The sequence below is a fragment of the Hemicordylus capensis genome, chromosome 9, assembly GCF_027244095.1.
Source record: "Hemicordylus capensis ecotype Gifberg chromosome 9, rHemCap1.1.pri, whole genome shotgun sequence".
Classification (NCBI taxonomy): domain Eukaryota; kingdom Metazoa; phylum Chordata; class Lepidosauria; order Squamata; family Cordylidae; genus Hemicordylus; species Hemicordylus capensis.
In genome coordinates this window covers 24,857,622-24,878,008 of record NC_069665.1, presented here as the reverse complement: position 1 = coordinate 24,878,008, position 20,387 = coordinate 24,857,622, and the positions used below count along the sequence as shown (strand labels likewise).

Below are 20,387 nucleotides of genomic sequence, written 5' to 3'. Positions count from 1 at the left end.
TCAGTTAGGGACATAGGAAGCTGCCTTCTACCGAGTCAGATCCTTGGTCCTTCTAGCTCAGTATTGTCTACACAGACTGGTGGTTTCTCCAAGGCTGCAGGCTGAAGTCTCTCTGAGCCCTGTCTTGGAGATGCCAAGGAGGGAACTTGGAACCTTCTGCATGCAAGCATGCAGGTGCTCTTCCCAGAGCAGCCCCATCCCCTCACACACATAGTCACCTGTTCAAATGCAAAGCAGAATGGACCCTGCTTAGCAAAGGGGACATTCATGCTTGCTATCACAAGACCAAGGCCACATCTGGGACAACCAAATATGTTGTAGGTGGGAGTCACACAGTTCTGGCCACCCTTTTGGCAACTACCTCTGCTGTATCAGCCAGTACCAAAATTCCTCTCCTCCGAAGTTTATCTGCAAACTACAGATGAACTGGGGGGGGGCACTCACAGCATCAGTCAGTGGATGTTTTCCTCACTTCATTCAGCGGCTTTTCCAATCCATTGCTAGCTTAAAAAAAAATGGCAGGAAATGCTTCATAAACGCACAGCTATGTTTGGGCAATAACTTGATGTATCATGTATACTATTGACTGCCTTCAGTAGTGTTTACATCACCAAATACCACAGTGGTAATTATAGTTAACAGTTCTTCGGATGGTGGTGTGCAATCAACCAAGCTGATTTGATTACCGCTAGCCTGAAGTTGTAGCTCCACCTGTGGTCCTAACTCTTTTATTGGTGGGAGCCGAAAATAAGTACTAGGTGTACATGAATTATAAGAATGGAATTGTGCCAATACTTTCCCCTTCATCCTGCTGTTCCTGTTAGATAAATGGAAATACTGAGTCTGGTCTCACATGCAACGAAAACCAGGCTAGGGAAAACCGGGCTCCGAGCCCTCTTAAGTAGCTGGCCTCTTAGCCAGGGTTTGGGGCACAAGCGATAGTGTGTCAGTGCTGCGCATCAAGAGGCTCCCCAATATGCACCTTACCAGTCTGCGTAGACAATACTGAGCTAGATGGACCAATGGTCTGACTCAGTATATGGCAGCTTCCTATGTTCCTATGGGACTTTTGGGGGCCAAGAGGCCCCCACACCCCACCACTCCTCACCGGCTTTGTGATGGAGCTGGTAATCATCTAGGCGGCCAATCCAGCTGCCCAGACAGGGCTACGGGGTCAAACCCGCTCTCCCCGCAGACCCCATTTTGGTGTTTGGGGACTTTGGCTTGGTCTCTGCAAGGAGCAAATGAGGGGTAAAACTGTCCCTGGACTGCACCACTTTGGACCGCTTTGGGAAGTTAATGGTGCAGGACACAAGTAAAAAGTGGGGGCCTCCAGTAAAAAGTGGGGGGGCTGTGAAACCTAGAACAGCATGGATGAATGAAGGCTTGTTTAGAACTCTTCTTTCTTAGCATAACTTTTCTCATGAAGGCAGGGTTTGTTTGTTTTTTAACATGAGGACTCTTTAAGTGTCACCCCCCATCTGGATTTGTAAGTGGAACAGTCTGGTACCTCCGGTCCGACATTCTGCACAGTGTTAGAACTGTGTAACAGGAGCTACAGAAGACCCAGAATCACATCTCCACACAGCATGTTGCCAAGCAGGGAAAAGTAAGAATGTGTGTGTGTGTGCACACGTACAAGGTGTACCAAGGTAATTTTGGAGTCTGGACCTAAAGGCTTTTGGAGGTCCCCCACCTACTGCAAGTTATGCATCATCTCTCTATATGCGTGTGTGTACGTGCGTGCGCGCACATACACACACACCAACACACACCATGATACACGCAGTATTTTTAACTTCTGGATTCTTGAGGGCACAAACAGCAACTGAACTCACAAGAATGTAAGAATCTTAAAAAGGTATGTTTATGCAGATATGCATTAGCCCAGCTCATGCATGCAAGCATACAGATGCTCTTGCATGTTGAAACGTTTCAACACACAACTTCACATATTCCCATCCCACATATTTCCTTCCCCACTCTGTCTCTAAAGCAGAGGTCACGCTTGGCTGGCCAGCTCAGGTCACAGTAGTGCTTCTCTGCCTGGTGCAGTATGGGCCGGAAGCATGGGGCAGCGACCACAATCCCCAGGACAGACTAAAGAGGATTGGGGGGGGGGCAGGGGTTGTGGAGGCCCTGGACTTCTGCCCAGAAGTCCAGGGGTGAGAGAGCCTCTGTTCTCACTACAGTTGGATTCCCACAGAGGTCAGTTTGATGTCTTTGGAAGGACCCCTCACACAAATGGGCTTTTCTTTCTGGATTTCACCTCATCCTGGTTTATATCCAAGTTTTTAAAATCCTGTATTGTATTGAAGTTTCCTGGAAAGTCTGAAGCAAGGTGCTGATATCAGTCTTTACATTTATGTAATAAGCAGTAGGGGTATGCATGGAGCTGGCTGGTCCGGTTCATTTTGTGTCTGAACTGGACCCAAACTGGACTGGGCCAGTTCAGTACCCCCTCGAACCTCCCCCCACCCTGGTTCAGTCTGAGGGTGTGTGTGTGTGTGTGTGTGTGTGTGTGTGTGTGTGTACACACACACACACACACACTTTCCCCTTCCTTCGCTGTACTCCCTTATTTAAGAAATCGGCGGCTCTTTGGCCTTTCCCGCTTGGTGCGGTGGCCATTTTGGAGGCCGCCGCGACTGTGTAATGGGCCTCTGCATGGCCTGCCCACCGTGACTAGCACATGACTGAAAATTTGAGAGTGCACACAACTCCCAAAGCTGGATAGGATGCTTCTCTTACCCAATTAACAGACATATGAACTGCCTGCGTGTCTGTGAGAAATACATTGCTCCCCTCCCCTACAATGATTATTTGACATCTTTTCTGCATGCACACCATGGTGCAAGCAAGTATCCTAGTTCCTTTAAGTCCTGCGGGACTCTGCATTTGATTCAGATACCCTTATCAATACTTCGGGGTGAGGGAGATGTAAATTAGTTTCTCCCTATCCTGAAACTATCACACAAAGGAAAAACTGATTATGGATCACCCTCTATACTCCTGAGGTTGACAATTGAGGTGGAAGAGAATGTACTAACAACTTAAAGAGACACAGGACCGTGTGCACAGGTGGGCGGGGAAGTCAGGGTTTGATCTTCCTTCCCCCAGACGGTTGCTCTTTGCCCCTGTGATGCACAATCTGCAGACCCACTGCCAGGAGCAGTGTGAATCAACAGAGGCTGGGACTCATTATCCCAGTCTCTGGTATCCCACAGTGCACTGAGTGCAGTGCACTGGGGGATTCCCCCAGGGGATGGGTGCTCTAGGCATGAGCTGAAAGCAGCTCGCTCTGACACACGATCTCAGCAGCCGGGTTAAGGGCACATTTGCACCCTTAACCTTGGCTAAGAGCTGGGCTTCGGCGCTGGGTTTGGTGCCGCGCAACTGCCGGCACCCGCGTGGATCCTGACAGCTCTCATGGGCAACCAAGTCCAGGCTTGGCTGCTCGTCAGAACAGCCTCATTGTATTGCAAAATACAAGGGCGGTTCACATGACCATAAACTGGACAAGAGGTGAGTCCTATTCAGTTCTAGGAGCTGAACACATTCCCATTCCATGTAGGTGGAGGCACTTGATCATCTGTCAAGCCCCAGCTGGGTAGAATTATTTCCCCTCCTACTTTGTTCTGAAGCTGGGGGGTGGTAGAATTTGTGTAGGGCAAGCTTGTCCTACCCAGCTGGGACTTGATAGACGATCAGGACATTGCTATTTGCAAGCACACAAGCACAAAACCAGAGCGCGCCCAGCTCCCAGCACTGAGTAGGACTCATCTCCTACCCAGTTTATGATCGTGTGAACTGCCCTACTGTGCTGAACAGCTGCACACAATAGTTTCTTTTCTATTAATCTGCTCCATCCACTGTGGATGCTCCGCCGAAACAGATCTTTCATTTTCCTGCTGCTTGTTTTGTTGCCAGGAAAATGTGAGTGTACATTGTAGCTGTTTGGAGTAATCTTGTTGAAGTAGCATCCGTCCAGCTTCTCATCTCTTAATTACAGTCAGTTTATTGTCTAGGCTGCCCCACTTTCCGCGTGGCTCCCCACCAGCAAGCTAGATTTAGCAATCTCCATTAATTTAATTTGGCACTTCATTCAATCAGAAAGGCTGTGAACATGATGAGTTTTTTAAAAAAACAAAACAAAACAAAAACAATACTTAATTCATACCCTTATCAGACATTGTATTTGCCAGAGAGTTGTAATTATTGGTCCGGCAACATAATCAAAACCACCCAAATGCAGCAAAGATGTTCTCTGGTGAAGTTATTAAGATACAGTAGTTAAACCTGTAAAGTAATTTAGTTCTGGTCTTTAATTACATCTTTGGGGATCATTATGTTTCCTTTACCCATAAGGATAGGGCAACCTCTTATGAATTAGGCTCAACAAAAATGAAATCAAGGCCTTGGCCATATAGTGGATATTCCTTGTTTTCTACGCAGGAATTTTGCAGTGGAATGAGAATATGTGTGTGTTTGTGCAGTGTGTGTGAGTGTTTTATACAAAACCTTTTTAAGAAGTGGGTTTTATCTCCCTCCCCAGAAGAATGTTGTGAATACAATGAATCCTGCTTGTTATTTAGCAGAATTGATGAATGTTGGGCATGAATTATAAACAAAAGCTGACAAAAAAGATCAAGGAAGGGAGAAAAACACAAGGAAAGGAAACATGAATGTTTATGTATCACATTGCTAAAAATAAAGCAAGTGTATAGAATGTAATAGCAGTGACTTGGTCAGGTTTTTTTTTTTTTTTTTTAATGACAGCTTGCTATTGTATAGCTCTTCATTTTTGTTGCAATGTCAATTCAGTGGTCTACAATAACTTTTGGAGAGCGCTTACTAATCCTCATAGTCTCATTAAAACCAGTACAGAAGACTGCAGCCTCAATCCTTGAAATACCGATTTGGATAGTTAAATAACAGGTTGTGTTCAGTTAACTATCCAAATCGGTATTTCAAGGACAAAATAACTCCCAGGACCTTTGCAGAGGAGAATATATACGTGTATTAAAGCAGTTTGTTTATTTTGTTTGATTAGTGTAGAGTCCCTGCTTCTGTTGGAGTGGAAATGCCCATAGGGCAGTTCACACAACCACCAACTGGGGAGGAGACGAGTCCTACTCAGTTCCAGTGGCTGGTTGGGCTCCTGTTTTGCACTTGTGTGCCTGTAAAAAGCAAGGTCAGGGGCAGGGAGCTTAGGAACATAGCAACATAGGAAACTGCCTTATACTGAGTCAGACCATAGGTCCATCTAGCTCAGTATTGTCTACACAGACTGGCAGCGGCTTCTCCAAAGTTGCAGGCAGGAGTCTCTCTCAACCCTATTTTGGAGATGCCGGGGAGGGACCTTGGAACCTCAGATACTCTGCCCAGAGTGCCCCCTTCCCCTAAGGAGAATTTCTTACAGTGCTCACATGTAGTCTTGTCAAGCCCCAGGTGGGTCGGACGCTTTTGTCCTACCCAGATTCTGTCCCCAGCTTCAGAACAAGGTAGGCAAAAGAATCATCCTACGGAGCTGCTTTGCCCACCTTGGATAAAATGCTGGGGATGGAATGTGGGTTGCCACACCCAGTCTGCCCAGCTCCCGCACGATTTCTTCCCCCTCCCCCTACGTTAATCTTCGAATTCACATGATCATGAGTATGCATGGCTCTCCTAATCTGGCTGGGCACTCTCTTACCCTGATTAGGATCTTGAGAATGAGCCTATTGATTCTGACATCACCCCTTTCCTTTCAATACTGATCATAATATTTTTTTTTTTTTTAAGAAAACCACTTAGTGGTATTCTTGAGTGCTTTGAAGTCTTGGGATGGAAGACCCTGCAGAATAATAATTCAAATTCGTTTATTACAAACAATGCACTTACAGAGAGCTGAGTGTTAGTTCAGATCATCATGGCATTCTTAGTCTATTTTAAAAAAATACTTGTGATCTAGCTAGATGATGGGGGAAATGTGGTGAGGGGCGAGAGTACAATTGAAATCCATTGAGCTCTTGTCCCATGTGAAATCTACCGAAATGAAGCAGCAGTTGTGCAAACAAGACCAGCGGACAGTGAACTGCAGGATAAGAGCCATTTCGTCCAAAGCTTTTTGAACTCTCTCCCCCAAATTAAATATTTTACTGGGGGAGGGGGGAGGAAACAAACCCTTTGTTCTATTTAGCATGATTTTGTAACGGTTCCCAGCTGAACACCAAATGTTCGCTAAATTAAAAACCATTCACAATAAGCCTTATATAGATACAAAAGATAGGCGATAAGTGCTTTGTAATTCCTGCACTCTACTTCAGGTGAGAGCTTTTTAAATTACTTGGACCACTGGAGCCACCTGCTAGACTTCAGATGCAGAGAGACCCATGTTTCAGCAAGCACCAGTGCATTTCAGTGTTAACATTGTTACTGATTTTTCCTCATTTCTCCAGGGCCAATACTAATTAATGGATACAATTCGCAGCTGATTAGCTGTAGATTCTGCAGTAATTACATTCGCATACTAACTATTCAGAGGATAATTTTCCACCTAGTTCTTATTTCAGTCTACAGCTTCTTTTTTCATCATTGCTTTGGTCCTTTTAGGTAACTGTTTTGGGTTTCTTTGTCGAGGCATGCAATATGTTGGGTAGTAAGCAGGGATGCATATGAAATTCTCCCCCTCTAATGCTCTTCTCAGATTTTGGTGTTTCAAGTTATCTGGTCTTGCTTATGGATCAGTACTGATGCTCTAGCATTCCACCATTTTTGTTATTCCTGGACTTTGTCTGGACTATGAGGCTGTTCTTATGATCAGCCAAAACCAGGCCAAGGAAGCCAAGCCCGGTCTTGGCTGCTTGTAACAACCACCACAGCCACACGGCTGCTGCTGGCACTTCGGCGGCAAACCCACCTACGCCCTCTTAAATGAGGTTAAGGTTGCACTTGCTTCCTTAGACCCATTTAACCCAATTTCCCCGCTTGTGTGCTATGCCAGCAGGCTTTAGCCAGTGCTGCAGCAGTGATGGGTGCCCTCCTGTCACTACTGGGGTACTCATAGAAGCTCTTCTCTAAGCCCGCTCTCCCCGCAGACGAGCAATCAGTCTGCTCCGGGTGGCAGAACCGGCCACCCGCACGACTGCCAGCTCTGTTACGGAGCTGGCGGGGGCTGGGGGGATCGGGGGCATGTGGCCCCCGGAAGCTCCAGCATGCCCTGTGCAAGCGCGCAGGGCATGCTGGGGAGACCCCCGAGCCGGGAGGCTGCTTTTAAGCCTCCAGGTCGGGGGTCTGCTTGAGAGTTGCCGCACTGCGGAGCCGTGCCGCGGCAACTCACAATCATAGGGCCTGGGTTAGCAGAGCGCTCACTCCGCTAACCTGGGCTTAGGGGAGGTTACTTAAGCGGGTTAACCGCTTGGAGGCCACTGGGCTCGCCTGCGAGCCCGGTGGTTCTCAAGGTCAGCCGAAATCGGGCTAGTCTCCCCTAACCCGATTTCGCCTGATCGTGGCAATAGCCTCATAATATCCGAGGATATTATAGGTATCCGCTTGATACCCCATCAGAACAGATTTGTTCCCCATAATCTGGGCAACATACCAGTGGGGATTCGAACCAGCAACTTTCTGCTTGTTAGTCAAGCATTTTTTTTTTAAAGTAGAACCTTAGAAACTTAGGCTCCATATCAAGCCTAATCTCAATATATATATATTTTTTGAACTTAGAAACTTAGGCTCGATATCAAACCGAACCGGGCAGGGGTGGATGTGTGGGTTGGTCCAATATTGAAACTTTGAACGGAACCAGTTTGATTTCAGACAGATTCGGAATCGAACCTGTTCGCACATCCCTAGAATTAATACCTCCCCCCCAAGTTATCTTTTGTGTGACTTGGTAAGTGGGACTTGCTCAAGCCCAAGTTCAGATCTGGGGTCAGGGAGGAATTTCCTTACCAACTCAGGTTACCCTGGGCTGCAGAGTTAGCAAGCATGTGTTTTAGCAAGCTCCTGCATTTTCTAGCACCTACTGTTGTTCAGTGTGCCTGCATTCTGATTGTCTTCCATGCGTGTCAAAATATTTTAATGCAGGGAATGGATGCAAAATCAGAAGGTCACAGAAGTACGTCTTAAGGGTTAGAAACATGCACTTAAAAAAAAATCATCTCAGATCTGAGAAAGGTGAATTCTGTTGTCAGTTCCTCATTCTGCACTTTTGTGCCTTTATACAGTCTTGATATACCCTTAACAGTTTTGAAAGTCCATGTGGATAATTGTTCCATTCCAGCTAGCTTTTCCTTGCCTGCTTGCTTTTTAGTGCTTTTTTTTTTTTTTGCTTGTGTATGAGAGAACAGCTCTTTTAAGAACCATTAGTGTTTCTCATGTAAATCCTACTTTGTTCTCGGTTCAGTGACACGAAAAAGTCTACCGTGTCAGTCTTGCAGCTCCTGAATGAGTAATGAGCAATAAGACTCTGTGCTAAAAGTCACCATGAAATCTTGATTTGGGGGAGGGAATACATTACTGGGATTGTGAAGTAGGGTTTTTTTTTTTTTTTTGGAAAAATGGAATGCATTGATTAATTACATTTTATACCTTCATATGATAACTATTTCGGAAATAATGTATGTCTGTGTAAACATAGCTGGGTATACCCTGGATATCTGCAATGAGCAGGGGTTTTCATTTGCATTCAGTTGGGGAGGAACGAAATTATTGTGCTGGAGGAACACAAAACAAGCCCCTCCCTGCAACCAGGCAGATGGCCTCTAGCTTGAATCAGGCCCTCTCTGTGAGGTCATTCACACAATCAAAAACTGTGTTCTACCCAGGTTTGGGAACTGTGTGTACTCCCAATTTTTGATTGTGTGGAAGCCAGGTTAGAGGAAAACCTGGGTAGAAGTGATTGTGTGGAAGCAAGGTTGGAGGAAAACCTGGGTAGCTTTTTCTACTACCTTGCTTCCACACAATCACTTCTACCCAGGTTTTCCTCTAACCTGGCTTCCACACAATCAAAAATTGGGAGTACACACAGCTCCCAAACCTGGGTAGAACACAGTTTTCGATTGTGTGAATGACCTCTGTGAGTGTCAGATCCCACAGAGGATCCAGATCACATCATCTGCCCCACTTCAAAAACTCAGGGCAAGCACCGTTCCTCTTCTTCACTGTTGTAGGCTTGTTCCAGCTGAAAGAACTAAGATGGAGTTCTCCACTGTAAACTAGGAGCCCTTTCTTATGATTAGGAGAAAGGGCTCAAAGGGGTGAGGGGAGGAGGTTTTGAAATGCTTACCTCCCCTTCAGATGGTCTCCTTTTTCGTTGCTGGGTGGCGGATCATGCTACCGCTGGCTGTGTGGAGGGTCAGGGGCTGGGATACGTCTACTCAGCCTCCGGAATTCATGCGGTGAGCTGTGCAGCACCGACCCACGATCAATTAGCCCGGTTTCTGGGCGCCCTCACACCCGAAACCTGGGCTAAGCGGTGGGCTCTCTAAACAGGTTTCCCACCGTGCACTGCCAGGAGCCACATGACTCCCAGTGGTTCACATGCACCAGCAAAACAGAGCTGGGCTTCCTTAGCTCAGATTTTGCCTGCGCATGTGAATAGCCCCTAGGGTTGAGTGGCTGCCTCTTTATACCTCCTAGAACTGAGGTTCAATCTTGGGTCCTCAGATGTTGGATTGCAACTCCCATCACATTGGCCAAATATGCTGTGGGACTCCAACAACAAAGGTCAGAGGCCGGTGTTGCAGGGGGTGCTGGGAGCTGTGGTCCCAGCATCCCCTGCAAGTTGTGGTCCCAGCATCCCAGCATTGTAGGAGTTGTGGTCCCAGCTTTCCCTGGGAGCCAGGGTTGGCCTAGTTCTTATAAGCAGGCCTAGTTCTTATAAATAAGTCATAGCTCATTGACAGAGCACATACTTTCCCCACAGATGGTTTCTGGTTTAATCAGTTTAAAGGATCTCATGTCCCATCCCGCCCCCTTTCCTTTTTCATACCCCTTCCCTGGTTTGTGATCTCTGCTCAGGATAGAAACATTGTTTATGTCTCTTGCTAGTTTCCCACTCATATGCTAGCTCAAGTTGATGTATATGAGTGGCCATTTTGTGGCACAGGCAATGTGGTTTTGTGGTACTCCTGGATAGGATCAGGAAGGCTCATTGGCCTGGCTATGATGTAGGATCAGGCTTATAAAGATGGATCTTCCCATCCAGCACTGCCAGCTCTGTCTCACTAGACTAGAGAGGTGAAGATGATCCCAAAGCATTGCCTATGTATCATTTCATGCTCTAGGGTGACACTATCTCACAATTTGCACTTGCCAACCATGTTGGGCACTGTTGCTGTTGTGATCATTCAGTGGTTCCAACTTGGATTTCCAGAGCTTAGGGGAACTCGCCTTTTCAATATGCTTGTTCCTTGACATCAAGATTGAAGCTTCAAATAGTTTATTCCCACAAACATCAAGGCTGAAGGAATTTGGAGTGTATTCCCACAACCATGATGCCACTGCAAGATGAGTCTTTGATGTCATATTGTATGTATGTATGTATTTCATTTGTACGCTGCCCATCCTAAAATGGCTCAGAGCCGTTCAAAATTAAAATTAAAACCATTTAAAATATCAACATAATAAAATGTTATTATGTTAATATAATCTAATATATTGTGTTAATGAAATATAAAAGCTGTTAACATATTAACATAAAATTCCTTAAAAAACCAGAAATATACAAGCAACTAGTGCAACTGTTTAGGAACAGGTATACTGTGGTCTTCCTGAGTTACCCTGGAGACTAAACTGGCTGCTTCATTTTGGACTAACTGAAGATTCTGGACTATGTACAAAGGCAGCCCTACATAGTGCGCATTGCAGTAGTCCATCCTGGAGGTTACCAGCTGATGCAGCACTGTTTTGATGTCCTTCTCTTCAAGGAATAAGCAGAGTGATATCCAGGCCAATGCGGATAGCCCACAACCACCTGGATTTTTATCAGTTTGTAACACATAGATGGCACTCCGTCGTGGCAAAAAGGTTTCCATCTTGAGAATGCACACATAACTGTGTACCATCTTGGAACATGTCCTCACTGCACTTTTATTTGACTTAGAAACCTGTGTCGCTTAAATGAGAGAGGTGTCAGATTTATGTCCAAACCAGCATACGTTACATTATCTGGAAACCCGTTCTCACAAACACTACTCTTGTGGTGGCAAACTTCACACTGCTGTATACATTGGATTCCTGCTGGTGACCATATGATTGTGTGTGGCAAGCGTATGCAGGATTACGCTGAGGAGTAGCGCATGGATGGGGAATCAGCACCTTTCCCAATGCTACCAAGAACCATATTGTCACTGGAATCATCAGTTTGTTCACAACTTAATGAGTCTTTGAAGGAGTAAGTACGAGTAAGCAGTTGTTTGTAGATTCCTTTATCAGATGGACTTTCAAAAACAAAAACAGCGTTTTAACATGGTTGACTTCTGGCAATACCTCATCAGATAGATTTACCATCATAGCAAAGTCTATATTTGACTTACAAAGCCAAGGAAAAAGAAGACTTGCTGACCTAACTCTTTCATCTAGTGATGTCAACAAGTCATTTTAATTATGGATTAATATTAATAAACTTCCCATTTTTAATCTTTTCTCCTTGGTGTTTTCTATTGAGTATTAAAGCTTATAACAAGAATACCAATCTTCTTAAACACAGTGGAATAGAATTGTAGTTTCTGTGGTTTTGCTTGATACTTTTTGGCTTATTACCGCATCTGGCCAGAGAATCATGCACCAGTTGCTTCTCTCTCTGGAAATAAATGCTTGTGAAATGCCAGTGCTTCTTTGGAACAAATATAAAGATGTACCTATATGTCCAGCATTGTGCTATACCTTGCAATTTGACTCCATGGGATCTTAAACTGGTCTTATTGTTTAGTGTGGGAAATAGATTGGGCCAAGAAAAAATCCACCCGTCATTTACTTTCCAACATAATTAATTTCTCGAACCAGAAAGAGTGGATATTCTATCATTCTTTTCCATGAGGTATGCAAGGAAGTATTTCACTATTAGAGTTTAATTATCTCATTGGAGTGGAAAATGCAACAGTATAGGAAGAAGTCCTTCTAGAGTGCAGAGGAAATCAGTGTTCCCTCTAACAGAGAATCTCAGACGTTGCTGACTACAGCTCCCATAATTCCCAGCCAAAGGCCATCACAGCTGGGGATGCTGGGAGCTGTAGTCAACAACATCTGGAATTCCCTGGAGGGAATGCTGGAGGGAACTGACTTCGGCTTCTGCATAGGAAGCTGAGATTCATTTACAGGGTGGGAACACTCAGCAACCTGTACGTACTTATGAAGTAGAGAGGAACCAGAGATTGCAGTGTGCATGCACTCTTGTTGGGCATGATGTCTGAACCCAATCAAGTCTGGTTCCGAATGCTGGTTACCCACTTCTAGTTTTTACTGACTATCAAGCCAACTTCAAATCCTGGTTACAAAAGTCAGCTAGAAGTCAGTAAAAACAAAGGCAGAAGTGGATAACTAACAGTGGGAACCAGACTCAAGCAGGTTCAGACATCACAAGGAAGGGAGTGTGCTCTCCCTGTGTTCTCTGGTTCATCTCTTACCTTCTTGATAAGTGCTTACAGATGGTTGAGAAATCCATGGAATAGGAATTTATGTGTCAAACACCAGTGGGTACCATTGAGCTAATTTATTTCAGTGGTGCGTAGTTATTACTAACTAATCTGGATGTTACCCAGTGCCAATAAAAACCAAAGGAGAGCCATGAGTATAATGACATATACAAGCCAACATACTTTGATGGATTTTTTAAAGGGTTAGATGAATTCATAGAAGATGGCTCTATCAATGACTGGGCATGGATGGAAATGGGAATGTTGGACTTCGATAGATGTTGGTTTGATCCAGCAGAGATGTACATTCATGGACTTTTGTGCAAGAAGGAAAAATGAGACACAGCATCATTAATAATAGTCTCTTGAGAAATCACCTACCTAGGCCCTGTTTGTCTTAGTGTCTGGCTCCCAGCTTCTGCTGGTGATCTTTCTGTTAGGCTTGTGTGTAGGTTCCTTCTCCACCATCCACTTCCAGAGCATTTGTTGAAATTACCATGGTGCACTGGTCTCTTTGGAAATTTAAGATTCCAAGAGTCTGCCAATGCAATATTATGATCTGTCCTGCTTTTATAGTACTAACGTTGTTCTGATAATATTTAAATTGATGTGTGTTGTCTCTCCATGAGTAAGGCTGTTCTAAAGCCTTGAGTATATCTGTGTTCGGAAGCTTCTATGTATACAAAACATATTCTTTACTGGTGTGTGTGTTAAAACATAGGTACCTATTTTTCTCTCTCTTTCAGTTTGGCAACAACAATAACTACATGAACATGGCAGAAGCAAATAATGCCTTTCTTACCGCAAATGAGGTAGGTGTTGGTTCCCCTCCTCTGCCTCTCCCCCTCTGTGCTCAAATTCTTCTGTTTGCTTTGATAATTTTTACAGACTTCCAATGGATGATGGGCAAAGTGCTGAAATTTGTATGTGTTTTATGGAGCACAAAATAAAGACTTTAATGAGAGAGAAAATAACTTGACAGCTCTCCATTACCAGTCAATTTAGCTGTCTATAAGACTGTTACTTACATTGCATGTCAATAGAAACAAATCTGTTTTATATACAGGAGAAGAAGAAAATGTTACCAGAAGGAAACAAATGAAAGGCACAGTAGGTGTATATCTTTAAAGCAAACAGAGTAGCAGTCATTAGAAGCTAATGCGCTAATGCGCTAATTATGGTCATGGATACAAACATTTTATTTTTAATTTGGGTTCTTAACACTATTAGGAAAACAAAAGCAAAGTGGCACAGTTGGGGGCATTCTTTGTTTTCTGGGGGGAAATCAGGAAGAGGCTTTCAGCCAGTAGTGTTCAGCAGCAGGCTTCAGAAGAGGCAGTCGATCTGAACTGATGGACCCTGACTAGGTCATTGGGATGATGCATTTGGCCTCTGGCTTGCAAAGATGTGTGGGGTGTGTGTGTGGGGGGGGGCATTATACGGAGAAGGATGTGCCAACCAACCACTTTGTTGTCCTAGTTCCCGCAGTCTCTCTTACCCTTCCCCCATGACAGCCAGTTAAAGAGCATCAGTAGTATGGTAGTTTCAGCCAGAACTGCCTCTTGGCCAAAGCAACTGTTTCTTCTAATTGGGGATGGAAAGATATGTGGGTATTATCCCTAGATTTGCCTTCCTCTCTTATCTCCTTCTCACTGACATTACCAGAACCTAGTTTGCAATGAGTAGCATCAGTGCCGGATTTAGGCACAAGCAACATAAACTACAAGTTAGGGCCTCACATTACGAGGGGCCTCCGAATGCAGAAAAAATGAGTACATTTTAAGTTTTACATAAATGTATTTTCATTGGAAGATATTTCTAATGCAAATGGCAAAGATAACTGTTTTTGTGAGATGATTCATTTTTCATTACATCTTTGCCAAGTAAAAATAAAGCTTTTATCATTTCTCTTCTCATTGTCCTTTTTGATAGAATAACAAAATTTGTGTAATGCTATGGGGTCTTTTGAGCCACCTAATGGCCCAGTGGGGAAATGACTTGACTAGCAAGCCAGAGGTTGCTGGTTCAAATCCCTGCTGGTATGTTTCCCAGACTATGAGAAACACCTATATCGGACAGCAGCAATATAGGAAGATGCTAAAAGGCATCATCTCATACTGCATGGGAGGCGGCGATGGTCAGCCTCTCCTGTATTCTACCAAAGACAACCACATGGCAATGGTAAACCCCTCCTGTATTCTACCAAGACAACCACAGGGCTCTGTGGTTGCCAGAAGTTAACACCGACTCAACGGCACACTTTACCTTTATGGAGTATTTTAAACTTAACATAGTTTAGGGCTTCATCTTGTCACAATCTGTTCCTGAGTAGCATCTGACTTGTGCTTAAGGTGAACACCATAGATAACGTGTTAGATTAATTTAAAAATGTAGCTAAAATGTAGTGTTGAGCTTTTCACATCAGAGCTAGCCCTACTTTCTTCTACTGCACAATGATTGTTCCTTCCTTCTCTCCTTCCCAGAGTAACAAACAAAACAGCCCATTCTCTCTCTCTCACTCTCTTGCTTTTGGTGGTAGAAAAACTGTAAGGGCAACAATGCATTAAAATTTTTGCAGTAGGCATGGACGCGTCCTATGTAGTAATTTTACAAACAGCTTAAAAAACATAATACAATGGCTGCCATCTCTTTCTCTTTTTCACAGTTTTCCCCCTCCCCCTTTCCCCAACAAGACTGCTTAGATAAGGGAAGATTGCTTGGCATCAACTCCAGTGTTAGTTGTGATAATGAACACAGACCCCCATCTGTAATGACAACATGATGTTTCATTCTGTAGAATTTCATTCCTCTATTTGACTCAAACATTGATGAAAGCTCCTCTGCCAGCAGCTGTTCAAAGACAATTTAATTCCAGCTGTGATAATTCACCGTGTCAGACATTGGCTGTTATATGTTGATACAACAGCTCTCCAGATTTGCATTTTTATCAAAAGGAACAAATGTTTTGAACATTTCAGTGCAGATGGCATTTAACCACACACACAGTTTTTGTTGAGGATTGGTAGGGTTTTTCCTCCCCCTCCCCGCTAAAGAAATCTAAGAGAGAAATGTATGAAAAGTTAATAGCTCTTAAAATTGTGATTGGTAACACAACCCCTTAGAAACATTATTTTGTTCTGGACGGAACGGTACCTTTCTCCAGCATCAAATTACATGCCATTCAGGTACTTCTTATGACATGAATAGCCCCAGTGATTTGGAATAAGCCCTCACTTTGAGGTTTTCTCCCCCACCATTTGGATTACATTCATTTTATCCACTTATCCATACATTACTTTCAGCAATCGTGGCCTGAGACATGGAGATACAGTTTGATGGTCTGATTTTAAAAACACACACATACACACACACACAGGCATACTTGATATGACTACCCTCCCCCCCCCCCCACACACATGTGCTTGTAAGGAAAAAATTACTAACTTAATAAATATTTCCTGAGAGGAAGTAACTATATCACACTGTTCTGTTGTATATGTGATTAAAGCCTAATGGAAACCTCATGGATTTATATTTCTTTCTTTTTGCAGGGAAGATTAATATTGAATCTTTTCAAAATTAACACTACTACCACCTCGAAGTCAACATTTAAAGCTTGTGTTAATTGCACGGAACAAATAAAATATTATGGATGTTAATATTTGCACTAGCACATGAGTATAACTTTTCAATTACTGCCTTACAAATAGATTCAGTTACTCAATTTTTACTTTTAAGTGAAACTTAATTCTTTGAGTGTGGATATCTCAAAACCCTTCTTCTGCTTGTTTAAAAATATAACACCCCACAATGGTAGCTGTGGCATTATCATTAGACCATTTTATATGCTGAGAAATGGACATGCCACCTTTCTGTTCTAACTTGCATCTGTGTCATGATGGCAGTGACCTAGTTTTTTTTTAAATTCCTAAAGCACCTTAAATATTTATTGAAATAATATTTCAAGTGTTAATTACTGTGGTAATGAAAACAGCCAAATGCCACATATCAGGAATGAGTGTTTATCCATATTGTTAATGTGATATGTTAGATTTCATTAAGCAGTAATGGGGTAGCAAATGAGTCACAAATTACCATTGCATCTGTTACTAGACCACATTAGTGCCAAGCTGAACTGCAAATGTAGCCATAGGGTTATGTTCATTAGCCATCCGCCTTCCTGGCCAATCCATCCTTTTGTGCTGGTGAACTTCAAGCCTCCCCTGTATGAAACAAGTCCCCTGCTTTTTCCATAGAAAGCCCTGATAAACACCTACCTCATGAAGGACACACTTTCAGAACGGAAATTAAGTTGTAGTATTTGTGTGTGTTTGTGTGTTTGTGTTGTGTTTGGAGAGGCTGCCGGAGTCTCTGAAGATTCCCTCGTGCTACTCCTGCAGACTGTAAACTGTCTGGTACCTCATCATTTCTGGTGTGAGACCAATAATGACAGCTGACAGCTTTTATATGCAAGCAAAAGTGGGTTCCCCCCCTTCCCTCCCTTTCTTGTGTTTCAGTTTCCATTTTCTCTCAAGCAGTTATTAATTTATATCATCATTAACAGTTTGAAGGATGACAGTTTCCAGCACTTAATGAGATCTTTCACTGAACATATCATTTTTATATTAACTGGCATTAAGCCATTCTTTCAGACAATGTAAATAATGCATAAGGGAAGACTCTCTCCCCCACTCCATAAGAACATAAGAATAGCCCTGCTGGATCAGGCCCAAGGCCTATCTAGCCTAGCATCCTGTTTCACACAAAGGCCCACCAGATGCCTATGAGAAGCCCCCTACCAAGAGATGAGGACATATCCTCTCTCCTGCTGTTGCTCCCCTGCAACTGGTCCTGAGAGGCATCTTGCCTCTGAGGCTGGAGGTGGCCTATAGCCATCAGACTAGTAGCCATTAATAGACCTGTCCTCCATGAATTTCTCCAAGCCCCTTTTAAAGCCATCCAAGCTAGTGACCATCGCCACATCCCATGGCAGAGAATTCTATAGATTAATTATGTGCTGTGTGGAAAAGTACTTCCTGTTGTTGGTCCCTAAATTTCTTGGCCTTCAGTTTCATGGGATGACCCATGGTTCTTGAGTTGTGAGAAAGGGAGAAAAATTTCTCTCTGTCCACTCTTTCTACTCCATGCCTAATTTATATCATGTCTCCCTGTAGTCGCCTCTTTTTCAAACTAAAGAGCCCCAGATGCTGTCAGCCTTGCTTCATAGGAACATAGGAAGCTGACATATATTGAGTCACACCATTGGTCTATCTAGCTCAGTATTGTCTACACAGACTGGCAGAGGCTTCTCCAAGGTTGCAAGGAGAAATCTATCTCAGCCCTATCCTGGAGATGCCAGGGAGGGAACTTAGAAACTAGATGCTCTTCCCAGAGTGGCTCCATCCCTTAAGGGGAATGTTCACACTTCTAGTCTCCCATTCATATGCAACCAGTTCAGACCTTGCTTGGCTAAGGGGACAAGTCATGCTTGCTACCACAAGGCCAGCTCTCTTCCCTAAAAGGCACATTGGCTAGAACCTGGAGGAGGAGGAGGAGGAGGAGGAGGACTTGGACTTAGTGCCAGTCAGCTCCCGCCTCCCCCTCATAAGGAAGGTGTTCCAGGCTCAGGGGAGGGCAGGTGGGGGGAGGCAGGAGAGCACTTACCTTCCCCCAAGACGATCCAGCAGTGATCCCAGCCATGCAGCTAGTGCACCCAAATGACTGGCACTGCTGCAAGCCGCGCGGAGTTCTGGAGGCACTCCAGATATTCCACAGTGCACCACACGGATCTGTGTTTGTTCGGGCTGCACTCACAACCCTGTACCTGGGTAAAAGGCCATGTAAAACTTCCGGGGTACCTGGGGAGGCAGCACCGGGATTTGCCTCGATCCAAAGCTACCTACCACGCCTAGGTAGGGCTGCCCCTGTGAACAGCCTCAAAGTCTATAGGGCCAGGGGAACTTAACAGATGTTTCTCCATAACAAATCTGCTGTTCACACATATGCACTCCTTGCTCTGAAACATATCTAGCAAAGCACCTTCCTATCAAAGAGTCTATTATGTTCCTTTGAAGGAATAGGAAGCAACTTTGAAACAGGGTCCTAATATTTCACATTTATGGGTTGTAAAAGAGTTTTGAAGTATTCACTGCCAGATTAATGTTGTGTGTGTACTACCAAAATTGTCAGCGTTTTATTGGAGCATCAGAATAATGTGTAGGCTCTTCATGCTATTTTACCAACATATCAATAAACTGGCAATTTGTTATACAGCCAAAAGGGGGGGAAATAACCAATGTAGCTGATGTTCACTCCAACAACAAAGACAGATGTTGCTAATTAAGTGTGCATTAAAAAACAGTTAATACTGATACACCATTAAAGCCATATGATAATGAGACTTAAATCTTTAATCTGAAGGATCCATAAAGCCGGGCATATGTGAAACTTGCTACACTTGTGATTTGAAAAAAAAAATTTTTTTTAAGTTTGTGAGCTAAATTGTATAGGATGTAATAGAGTCTCTTTATTGTTCACACTGCAGTATTTAGCAGTTCTTCGTTGCAATGTTATTCTGAATTTTGTTTCTGTTTTCTTTTAGCAAACATTCCACACTCCAAGTCTAGGAGATGAAGAGTTTGAGATCCCACCAATTACACCACCACCTGAACTGGATCCCACAAACCTAGGGATGGCGGATATACTCTTGCCCTTTCAAAGCCTGAGCGATCAGTTGACTGCACAAGGGAGTGAGTTTACGCCCCAATTTCCACCACAGAGCTTGGACCTTCCTTCCATCACGATATCTCGGAACCTTGTCGAACAAGATGGTGTCATCCAAAGCAATGGATTGCATATGGTAGGAATTGTTCCCTCTGTCTTTCAGCTGCCCAACTGTATCTTATTGCAAGGCAGAAATGCAGTATTGTGAATTGACTTAGGTTTTTAAGCTATATTTTTTCCAGTCCACCCAACAAACAGGAAAAGGATAAATCAAATGGCCTAATACAGCACTCATTGTAACCACATTCTTATTTGTTGTTGTAATGTCTTGTAAAATCAAAGTTGTTCAAATATAAATGGCTGTCTCCTTTTGGATGAAACACAACTGATGTCCCTTGTCTCTGACCACAAGGGCACCGATAAGGAAATAGATACGGAAATTTTTGTGGGTGCCCTACTATATATTCACATATTTCATTGCACCTCTTATTTCATTGCACCTTATGCTGGGGAAAGTTCTTTTATTGGGCAGAAGGCAAAAAGTAGCCCACTTTAGTCCAGAAAGATGTGTGCAGGAGAGATTCTTAGGATTGAGGCTATCAAAAGATGGAGTAATTCAGTGGGCCAAAGTCAGTGGATTTTCCTGGGATTAATGTTGGTTTCTAAAATAGTGTGCCTTCTGCCAGGGACCAGATACTAACTTTGTTCTTGGTGACTTTGTTTACAAGAACCCTAGGAATCTCATATTTCATTTTTCTTTTTGAAGGGAGCTTCTGGATGTTATGGATGTGGGAAATGCAAATGTTGTGACTAGGGACAAACCACGCAAAATAAGTTAAATGCTGCAACTGCTTTGAGTGCAGCAAACTCAATTTACTCAATGAAGTCCCACTGAAATTAAAAGAAGTAGTAAAATTTAGTCAGGATGTCAGTTGGTGTTCTCAGAACATTCGCCAGCAAATTGGCCTTACTCCAGGAACGTGTGGATGCAGATATGGGTAGGCATTCTTAAGGAATCTGATTGATTTTGGGAAGAGGAGGTAA

At 43.7% G+C, this 20,387-nt stretch overlaps 1 protein-coding gene across 1 annotated transcript in view; it reads left to right on the top strand.

Annotated features, from left to right (window-relative positions):
* The window catches only part of TOX3 (TOX high mobility group box family member 3), a 97,473-nt gene that overhangs the window by 47,872 nt on the left and 29,214 nt on the right, over positions 1-20,387 (top strand). The window contains exons 2-3 of the mRNA XM_053270403.1: positions 13,367-13,432; positions 19,222-19,479. Of these exons, the coding sequence (XP_053126378.1) occupies positions 13,367-13,432; positions 19,222-19,479 (324 nt within the window). The remainder of the gene's footprint in view (positions 1-13,366; positions 13,433-19,221; positions 19,480-20,387) is intronic.